Source organism: Amphiprion ocellaris, chromosome 21 (genome assembly GCF_022539595.1).
Source record: "Amphiprion ocellaris isolate individual 3 ecotype Okinawa chromosome 21, ASM2253959v1, whole genome shotgun sequence".
In the NCBI taxonomy this organism is placed as follows: domain Eukaryota; kingdom Metazoa; phylum Chordata; class Actinopteri; family Pomacentridae; genus Amphiprion; species Amphiprion ocellaris.
In genome coordinates this window covers 10,054,196-10,064,520 of record NC_072786.1, presented here as the reverse complement: position 1 = coordinate 10,064,520, position 10,325 = coordinate 10,054,196, and the positions used below count along the sequence as shown (strand labels likewise).

The following is a 10,325-nucleotide window of genomic DNA, read 5'->3' as shown; positions in this document are numbered from 1 at the left end:
TAGATATTTTAATACTTACATTTTGAGTATTTTCTATTTAAAGCACAACCTGCAGTTCAGCTGAGTAGTTCCTGAATTTTCGTCACGCGTGTGTTAGCTGCAGCTCAGTGAGTCATAGCCTAGCAGTTGCACCAAGGAGCATAACATTTTTAGTTTTTTACATAATCGTAGTAGTGCACACGGTTAGCGCACCGGATGGCTTTTAGTTGGACCATAATTTATTGTTCAACAGGACGATGAACCCAAACACACCTCCGTCAGATGACCTGGCCTCCACAGTCACCTAACCTAAACCCAGTTAAGATGGTTTGGGATGAGATGGACCACAGAGTGAAGGCAAAGGACCAACAAGTGCTCAGCATCTCTAGGAACTCCTTCAAGACTGTTGGGAAACCATTTCAGGTGACTACCTCATGAAGCTCACGGAGATAATGCCAAGAGTGTGCAAAGCAGTAATCAAAGCAAAGGATGGCTATTTTGAAGAATCTAAAATATAAAACACGTTTTGTCTTATTGTACACTTTTTTGTTTTTTTACATAATTCCATATGTGTTCATTCATAGTGTTGATGCCTTCAGTAAGAATCTACAGTCTAAATAGTCATGAAAATAAAGAAAAAACATTAAATGAAAAGGTGTGTCTAAACTCTTTGACTGGTAGTGAACATAAACTCATGCATACAAATGACCACATGTCCTTATCCAGGGGGTCAGCAGCTCGGACACACAGACCCAGGGAGAAGTGGTGGTGAAGTGTAGTATCACTGGTGGTGGTGTGATGTCTCTCTTCTTTCCTTGTCTCGGTGCTGCCGACTGTGTGGGTGCCACCCACCCACCCATCTGTGCCCATCGGGGCCCTCGGGCCCAGAGTCCATCTGGCATCTTCCTCGGTGTCTGTCGAGTTGTCACCTCCGACGGCCACCACTGACAGCCTTAAAGTGCCAGAACCGTTCACAGAATACACAGTAACAGAGGAAGAGGCTATGAACAAAGTGACCTCAGCTTCAGCTCATGGGTTTGTGTGCATCGTAAACTTATATACTAAAATACGTCCACAAAACATACAATCACTTAATTAACTAAGCTGAGTTTTGAGATGCTGGAGGAGATTTGACGTAACACTTCAAGGTTTTAAAATAGGTTTAAAGGTTTATTAGTGTTAAAATATGAATACAAAAGTAAAATAAAAATGGGAAAAGTTTCACAACAATAACAAATGTGTCCAACAGAATTTCTGTTCAAACTTTACACAGAAAGTCTTCTTGTATCCCCCTCCAACTGTCTAGCACCACTGATGCTTGTTTCACAGATGAAAGAGGTTGCATAATTACACCATGGCAGGAGGTTATTTAAAGGAACATTTGGGGAGAGTTACATGAGAAGTTTTACAGCACGCTTGTGTCTGAATGTGAAGATACAGTTATCAGGCGGTTAGCTTAGCTTAGTATAAATGCTTTAAACAGGGGAAAACCACACATGATTCCTGGTTAAACTACAACTCATTCTGGCATCTTGTTCCATGAATCGAACAAGCATAATGTGCTAATTGTGGACAAAGCTAAGCTAGCTATGCCTAACATTCTCCCAGTTTTATGCATGCTAAGCTAACTGCCTACTAGCTTTAGTGTCATAATAAGACCTGAGACCCAACCTCAGAGTTACATGAAATTTTTTACAGCACTCTCCTGTCTAAATATGAAGCTTAGCTTAGCTTAGCATAAACACTCACAACAGGGGAAAATGGCACACAAGTCCAAGTAAAATTACAACTCATTCTGGCATCTATTGCAAACATAAAATGCTAATTAGGGATGATGCTAGGCTAGCTACTCCAAACCTTCTTCCAATCTTTATGCATGCTAAGCTAACTGCCTGCAAGCTCTTGCATCTAATACTGCTTGTTTTAAAAATTTTACAAACGAGACCTTGGCATATATCTTTAGGTTGTCATATTTTGGATTGCTAGATTTTTTTGCTGAGAAGTTTTTTTTTAGCACTCAAACGTCTAAACATGAAAAAACAGACGATTAGCTTAGCTTAGCATAAACACTCAAAGCAAGTGGAAACAGGCGCCTCATCATGATACAAGAATCTAACAAATATAATGTGCTAATTATGGACAAGACTGGCTACTCTTAACCTTTTCCCAATCTTTATGCATGCTAAGCTAAGTGCCTGCTAGCTTTAGCTTTAAATTTAGACATGAAACCAATGTCTACGGTGCAGTAAGTAAATTCAACACGGTAAATGCATTCTCTACTCAAGTGGAATTGCAGTTTCAGGACCCTTTTTATAAGTTTTGATGTGTGTTTGGTAAGTTTTGTTCTAGATACAACAGAGAAAAGTGACAACAAAGAAAACGAAGATGAAACAAATCATGCTACCATTGCAGAAATGTCAAGTGAAAAAGATTGATGCTGCTTCTTTTAATACTTTTACACACAAGACCTTTGCACATCTTCATACGGGAAGAAAATGTCATATATTTTGGACACCAACTATTCCGATATTCCCTCGCTGCCAACTAAGTGGCAGTGACGGATGATATTAACCAGCCTGTGGGATCAGAATCCCAACTGAAGGAGACAACGGTGTAGCATATGCCCCGCTACATTTAATGAGGATTTCACGGTGAAGACGAGCCCCTTCGCTATAGTCTTCATTTGGCGGCAGACGGGACTCTGATGAAGACAAGTTGCCGGTCATTTGCATGTCAAAAAGCCCGGAGACACAAAGACAATGGAGGATTATCAGGGATGTGTATTGAAACACAGATGTCAGCGTATTGATGCTGACACCGGTGATCATTTATATCTCTGTTTAATCACAGCGTGTTACAGGAGGGGCATGTAAGAAATGAAGTTTTGGGTTGATTAAAAGAGGCGTCTGCAGCTGTAAGATGCCTGAGATGTTATCAAGATTTATGTAAGTGATCAACAACAATTAAAAGAATTGCTTGACAACATTGTTTTTTGTTGTTTTTGCCAAGCATTACGCTGTAAAAAAAAAATACAAAAAAGAAAGAAAACTGGCTAAATACACTAATTTCCATTATTAAAATACATTTTCTAGGTATCATTTTGCATTGTTTTTTTCCCTTTTTCTTCAAGCTTAATGAAGGATATTAACATACAAGCAAGGATCTTACCTAAAATAAAGATAGATTAATTTGCATTTAGATGTTATACGCTGAAGAAAGCACATTAATTCAACATTTTTTGTTGTGAAAACAAGATATCTCTCATTTAACAAACAAATCTATGACAAATTACAGAGCTAATACTTTTTAAATTCTCACTACTTGCATCTAATTTGGGACAAATGCTTACACTATTAAACTTGAAATAAATTCATTAAATGAATCATTTTATCTAATAAATAAAAAGGAAATATTTGTAAAATTACAGTATATTTACAAATGTATTTTATGTCTTTTTTATTTTTATATCTTTTTATGTAAAAATGCCGTTACTATCCTGTCAATAAAAGCCAAAAAAAAAGCCAGAAAAATAACTAAAAAAAATCCTATAAATATCTAAATTTTATGTTCATTCGGTGACAAGTTTTAATTTTTATTTTAAAGTGCACATTTAAATTCATAGCATATTTTTGTAATTTTATGGCCAATTGGTGTATTTTTAAACTGTAAATGAAATTTTTTTAAAAAATTTGTAAAATTGCAGAATTTTTATTCTTTTTTTTCTTTCTGTAGAATTACAGATTTTTTTTACAGTTTAGGATGCTGCTTGATATCTGATTTGTGTTTTCTATGTGTAGCACAAGCCACTGTAGCTCTGCATACAGGCAAAAGGGAAAATCTTTGGTTTATTTAATCAATTTTAACTCTTTGTTGTGTTTTGCAGAAGATAGCACACTGTCAGGACGTCATGTGACTTTGGTATGAAACGAAAGAATCCAAGAACACTGGCGCATACTGTATATGGTCAGAGGAACGCTGGACGGCTGCTTTAAATGCCTCAACTCCTCTGCACCGTATATCAAGACGTATACTCCAAGTAGTAATTAAAAAAAGAAGGGAGAAAGCCTGCTCCTTTCTTCCCAAGCGTATAAATCAATCCCTCTGTCATGAATTAGATCCCTGAGAAGATTTAGGAACCAGCTGTCTTATGAAGTCTTCAAGTGCCCATATGTCTCCACTCCAGTCGAATTGGAAGCAGCCAGTCAAGTAATATTGGACTTGTGTAGGTGTGTGGGTGAGCGCTTGAAATTGCTTTTTTTCCCCTTCTGCTTTTAAAGCAGAAATAATGATTTTCAGTGCGAAAAGTGGGGTGAGTTTTGGGGGAGGGGGTGAGGTTGTGCCTTCATTTCTGGTCAAATTTGAAGGTGCAGATGTTTGAAGAAATGATTACAGGTGAAGCGTCGTGGCGCTGATTCACCACAGGGGGCAGCACCTCCTCAGATTAAAAAAAAAAAAAAAAAAAAATCCTGCTTCCTGAAGACCTTTTCCAAACACAGCATCCACACTGGCAGCCCAATAATGGAACATTTTGGGAGGCATAAAAATGGAAAAGCAATTAGTTATATCTGAGAGAGTGTATGTGTTTGTTTTTAAATGTCGGGTGATGATGCACGACATCCCTCTTGGCTTCTCCTCCGTCATGCCACCATCGCTCCCTCTCCTCCCCTGAGCTCTTGGAGGCACATCTGTCTCTTATTAGCCCCTCGGTTGCAGCAGGTTGTCACCCACTTAATGGCTCCTGTGATGTTTGTCTTCAGCCACGCCGACAGTCCCGTCACATGTAGCGCCGTTGTTGTTATTGCTACAGGCAGCGTAACCATACCGGACATGTATATTGAGCCCCACCCGGCCTGCCCCGAGGGAACTTATGTCAGGCGAGATGAACAATATCAGCTGAGGGTTTCATAAAGGGGTTAATCTAAAAGCCGCCGTGATGCGCTGCAATATCTGTAAAATGCCATTTCCCACCGCGATTCGAAATGATCGAGACACCAGACTTTATTTCTGTACATAAAAATGGGTGTTTAATTGAAACTTTTTGTATCAAAAAATAGCAATATCCATCTTTCACAGCCACAAGTCACACAGCTAAACTGAAAAAGGTCTTCCGATACGAGGCTATGTGACAAACTATGAAAGCTGTTCCACCTACTGTTTTTAGCTTTCCATAGAACTCAAATTGAACTCGACAGTACAGAAACCAGGTGGATTTCTCCCGATACTTTATGCCATTCAACATTACCAACAGACTTTTTTTTAATATATCTCAAAAGTAGTTAAATAACATTCAAATGCTCTTTTTTCAAATTTAAGTAAACGTTTTATTCTGTTTTACAACTGCTTCAGTGCATCCTCCACATCTCAAAAAAAAAAGTAAAAATAAGTTATAGGAATGCAAACCAAAGGCCAAGTAGGATATGCAAAAAAAAAAAAAAAAAAAAAAAATTCAGGGGAGATTTTTCTGTTTAAGCATAGACAATAAATAAATAAATAACCACAGAGTGTGGAATGTCTACATGTTTACGAATAAATTAAATGCAAATGGGGGGAGAAAAAAAATGTACACACAAAAAGAGAAAAAAATACACGCTGTACAATATTTGTTGAAAAAAAAAAAACATAATTGAGTTTATGAATATTGCATTGATTGTGCATTTCACACCCCAAAACCCTGAGGGAGGCCAGGGCCGGGGGCCATGTAGTGTCAAAGCAGTGAGATGGCAGGAGGCAAAAAGAAGAGACGAGTCAAGAAGGGCTTAAAAAAACCTGCAACAGGCATGGAGGAGGAAGGAGGAGGTAGGGAGGAAAAGGAGGTGGGGGGAGAGGAGGTGTGTGTGTGTGTTGACATTTTGTAGACATTCAGAAAAGACAGGATCCAGTTTCCAAACACCTGTTCAGGCTATAGAGTGAGTGAGCAGCGTTAAAGAGAGCGACACAGAGTTTGAGTCGAGTGTGTTTCAAGTATTCCATTGTCAGGAAGAGCCCCCACCTCCTTCTTCTCTCCTCTCTAACTCTAACTGAGCCTCTTGGCTGAAGGGGCTGGTTGGCTTACAGTGATGGAGACAGGCGAGTGAAAAATAAAAACATAAAAATATTCAGAGTAATAATCATTTAAAAAAAACAACAACAAAAAATCCCACGCCCCTTCCATCACGGCACAGACAACTTAACCGCCACGCCGCGGGCAAATCCCCAAAAAAACAGAGTTGTTGATGAAAGCCCCCAGAAAAGCAGCTTTCCAAAAAAAGGCACTCCAAAATCAAAATTAAAACATTTAAATAAAAGTTTTTTTCTCCAAGCTCTATGAGAGCAGCCATGTCTGAATAGGAGGGCCTTGCCAGCTGTGTATACCAGCCTAGTAACAAAGAAGTTGAAAAGGGGAAAGGGGGAAATAAATAGTGCTGGTAAGACCGCCCATACAGCAAAATGTTCCCCATTAGGAAACAAGTATAATCAACTGAAAGGAAATAAAGAGGGCATGGGGGGAATAAGATAAAGAAGAACAAATAGTAATAAATTAGAAATTCCCTACAAAAGAGGAAAATTAAAGTACATTTTTCTCGCCGGGCCAAGCTGAGTCGAGCGCCCGACTGATAACAGGCCAGTTGGGCTACAGGCTGCTGGCCTTGAGTCCATATCACTCCCTCCATCCCCACCCCGTCTTTCCTCAGAAAGTCTTTTCAGTCCGTCAGAGCCACGCTCAGAGGCTCTCCTTGCTCGAGCTTGTGCTTGACGAAGAGTCTGTGTCGATGGTCCTGAGGCGGATGTCACCAGCCACGGGCTCCTCTGGTGACTTGGGTGATTCTGCCGTCGCCCTCATCCAGGGGTGGTCGCAGATCTGCTCCAGGGTGGGCCGGTCTGAGGGTCGCAGGGCCAGGCACCATTTGATCAGCTGCTGGCACTCTGGAAGAGGAAACAGAAATGATATTGAACATAAGAGATTACAAACTCTTAAGGTCTTCTCTGTGCTGTACATGATTCTGTCTGTATGGATCTATAACATCCTGCTGCCTCTTCTTATTGAGTCGACTGCCTGGGGTAACCAAGGCTTTCAGGGAAATCAAAACAGGCCAAAAAAATTCTAAATGTTGTTGCTAAATCTGTCTGCTTCAGCAGGTGTTCTACTAATGTAAACTGATTCATGCTCCAGTCAGTGAGCAGTGAATTTTGGGGCTGTACCGCTAATCATGGCTAGAGGGCAACAGAGTCACCTCATGTGTTATGCATGTTGTTGTGGTTGGACTCACCAGCTGAGATCCTCCTCCTGAAATACAGTCTCCCTCTGAGGATCTCCTCGTCCTGCTCAAAGGGGATGTCTCCACACACCATGTCGTACAGCAGCACGCCTAGCGACCACACCGTCGCCGAGCGACCATGGTATCTATGGAAGCGGATCCACTCTGGTGGGCTGTAGACTCTTGTACCTGTGAGAAAAATAGCGGCAGAGAAGAGGTGGGAGGTGAGTGAGTGGAGCTGTGAAATGTACTATGCAACAGTGACAGCGAGCTAAACATCAAAACACCGGAAGAGATCCTGAACACACAGTGATGTGTCTGAAACAGCTGAGTCATAGCAGAAATGCTTTCCATCTTCCCTTAGCCACAAAACACAAACTGGTGACCTGCCTCCTCCCTCCCTCCCTCCCTGCTATCTCCCTCCTTTCTTTTCCACCCCCCTCCCTCCTGGAAGGAGGAACTTGGATACCAGACAAAAAAAGGCAATGTGAGCCCATCACGTGAACCGCCGACTTGGGTTTCACAACAAACAGATGTTACGTGGCACTGACCTAATATCCACAAACTGCAACTGTGACTCAAGCTGCACTAACAGCATAATAGCAACGCACACAGCATGTCACAAGACGTGGATGTATCACTGATTATATTTAGGATTTTAAAAACAAAACAAACAAAAAAAAAAAACAGCCGATCAATAGGATTTATGAGCTGTGACTCATATCTGCGAACGCACTGAGAGTTTTTTTCATTTAGCATCACATCCTTATTAATAAATAAGCCTTTAGGCGAGGAAAACCCTCGACCAAAAACAGACCACTGCGTCACAGCCTCGTGAACGCCTCCATATCTGAATATAGCACAGCGGAGCATCAAGGGCAAACACAACGCAGCCCACACGGACATGTATTCACAAAAACAAATCGCAAATCCACCACTGTGACACTTCATAAGAGCGATTAATGCACCAAAAAGGCGTTGGAAGACGGGGGCTTGCTTACCATCGAAATCAGTGTAGACTGTGTCCTTGAGAATCGCCCCTGAGCCAAAGTCAATAAGCTTGAGCTCCCCGGTGCGTAGATCCACAAGCAGGTTTTCATCTTTGATGTCTCTGTGTACTACACCGCAGCTGTAGCAGTGTCTGACCGCCTCCAAAACCTGGCGGAAAAAGCCCCGAGCCGTGTCCTCGTCCAGGGCGCCCTTTTCGGTGATGAAGTCGAACAGGTCCTTGACGAGCTCCGGCCTCTCCATGACGATCAGCCAGCCGTCCGCTCGCTCGTAATAGTCCAGCAATTTGATAACTCCGCGAAAAGACGAGCTGACCTTCTTCAGCAGCAGGATCTCCAAAGGCACCATAGATCCGTTCTGCAGCGGGAGAACACCAAATATTAATACCCACATCAGCCGCTTCCACAACACAGGCACCCCCACCCAGAGACCAAAACAAACCCATACTTACACTCGTGCCCCACTCCGTCACCCTCTCCTTCGCGACGTGTTTCACGGCAACCTAAAACACACACAGTTAAGAAAAATTAGCTGAAAGTGGCGTGGAAAAGTCGCTGTACGTGTCCGTTTGGCGACGCACGCCGGACCAAAACAGACCCCGATCCCCGGCCACGTCCTTACCGGTGCGCCATCAGAGATCCGGCTGCCGGCGTACACCGTCCCGAAACCTCCGCTGCCCAGCACCGAGCCCACTTGGTAAACCTTCTCGAAAGGCTCCTTCTCCACTTTCACTGCAAGAAAAAAGCGGAGAAACTGTACGTTAAATGCGGTATTTCCACAATAAAAACGCCGCTAACTGCGAGGTCAAGCTGCTAGCCGGCGAGGGCTAAAAACAAAACCGTTAAAAAGGGGGAGTCTGTCGGTAACGTACCCGTCTGGAGCTGGATTTTCACTGGTATGACATGGTCCATACTTGAGGGATTGCAAATATGCGAAAATGAACCGAGCTTTGAAAGCAACATATTCGAGCAAAAAAAGCCGGTGTTAGACGATTCAGGCGTTGAGACCGAGTAGTACAAGAAACGGCGTTAAGTACGAAGAAGGAGGCGCAGTTTAAACGGAGCTGCGGGAGAACTGATGTATATCCAGTCCAGCAGTGCGCCAACTCCGCCGCACCGCGCCCGTCAAAGAAGTCGTGTCACGACCGCGAAGTCGTACACCGCTTCCCGAAAACCGGCATCAAAAATGACTTCTTGTGTGTCGTTTCAAGTATCCCCGACGGTAAGAGTCCGTTTAAGTTGCAGATAAGAAAAAACGCCGAACACTCCGGTGTGTACAGTCGCCGTACCAACGGTAGAGTGCGTTTAAAGGGCCTCAGCAGCGTGTTGTTATCCTGAACAGTGGCCGCTGTCTGAGCTTTGGCGCGGTCTTCCAAAGCCAATATTTTGACGCGCAGTGGGACTATAATATCCCTCCGCCGCCAATACAAGTAGACACTTTCTTTTTAAATCCGCGACAAAACCGCGATTCGCCGCTTTGTTCACATTCACACGCGACTATTACAAACATATCGCGAATATAGCAAACTTTTAATGGAAACTGACTTTAAAGTGACAATTTTCACCACGCACTATTTTCTCATAGTACGAGACGCCCATGAATCCCTTGTCTGGAAGCGTTGCGCTGTGTTCACTATCGACTCGCAGGCGTCGACCAATCAGGTGCCGTCTATAAATACCGTGTTTCTTATTTGGACCAATCAGAGCAAAGTTATTATAATAAAGCAGGCGTTTGAGCGCACGTGGCGGCAATTCTGCTCCGTCCCCTGCCCTCCCCTCTGCTCTGCAGCTCTGCAGACACAGACACAAAGACTGGGTGGAGGGGAAAGTTCAGGACAAAAGTGTTGCTCACCAGTCACTGATTGCCTTTACACGTTCTTAGAAATATTTATGATGGCTTTATATCTATACAGCACCTATTAAAAAGAGAGTTTGTGAAGTAGTTTGACAGAGAGAGGCCAAGAAAGGAAGATACTTATGAGGACAATAATACAACAGTTAAGCCAGTTAGGCCAAACAGACAAGGAATGCAAACTACATAATTATTCTAGTATAAATAAATCCGTAAGAGAGACTGAATGAAAGACAGCTGCTAAAAAGAAAC

General features: G+C 42.5%; 1 protein-coding gene across 1 annotated transcript; it reads right to left on the bottom strand.

Annotated features, from left to right (window-relative positions):
- Nucleotides 1–4,976: 4,976 nt before the first annotated feature.
- pim3 (Pim-3 proto-oncogene, serine/threonine kinase) lies at nucleotides 4,977–9,576 on the bottom strand. Its single transcript, XM_023265890.3, has 6 exons — nucleotides 9,094–9,576; nucleotides 8,844–8,953; nucleotides 8,674–8,724; nucleotides 8,216–8,579; nucleotides 7,227–7,403; nucleotides 4,977–6,882 (listed from the first exon to the last, which is right to left on the bottom strand). The coding sequence occupies exons 1-6, from the start codon at nucleotides 9,182–9,184 to the stop codon at nucleotides 6,680–6,682; spliced, it is 996 nt and encodes a 331-aa protein (XP_023121658.1). The 5' UTR covers nucleotides 9,185–9,576; the 3' UTR covers nucleotides 4,977–6,679.
- Between the last annotated feature and the right edge of the window lie 749 nt (nucleotides 9,577–10,325).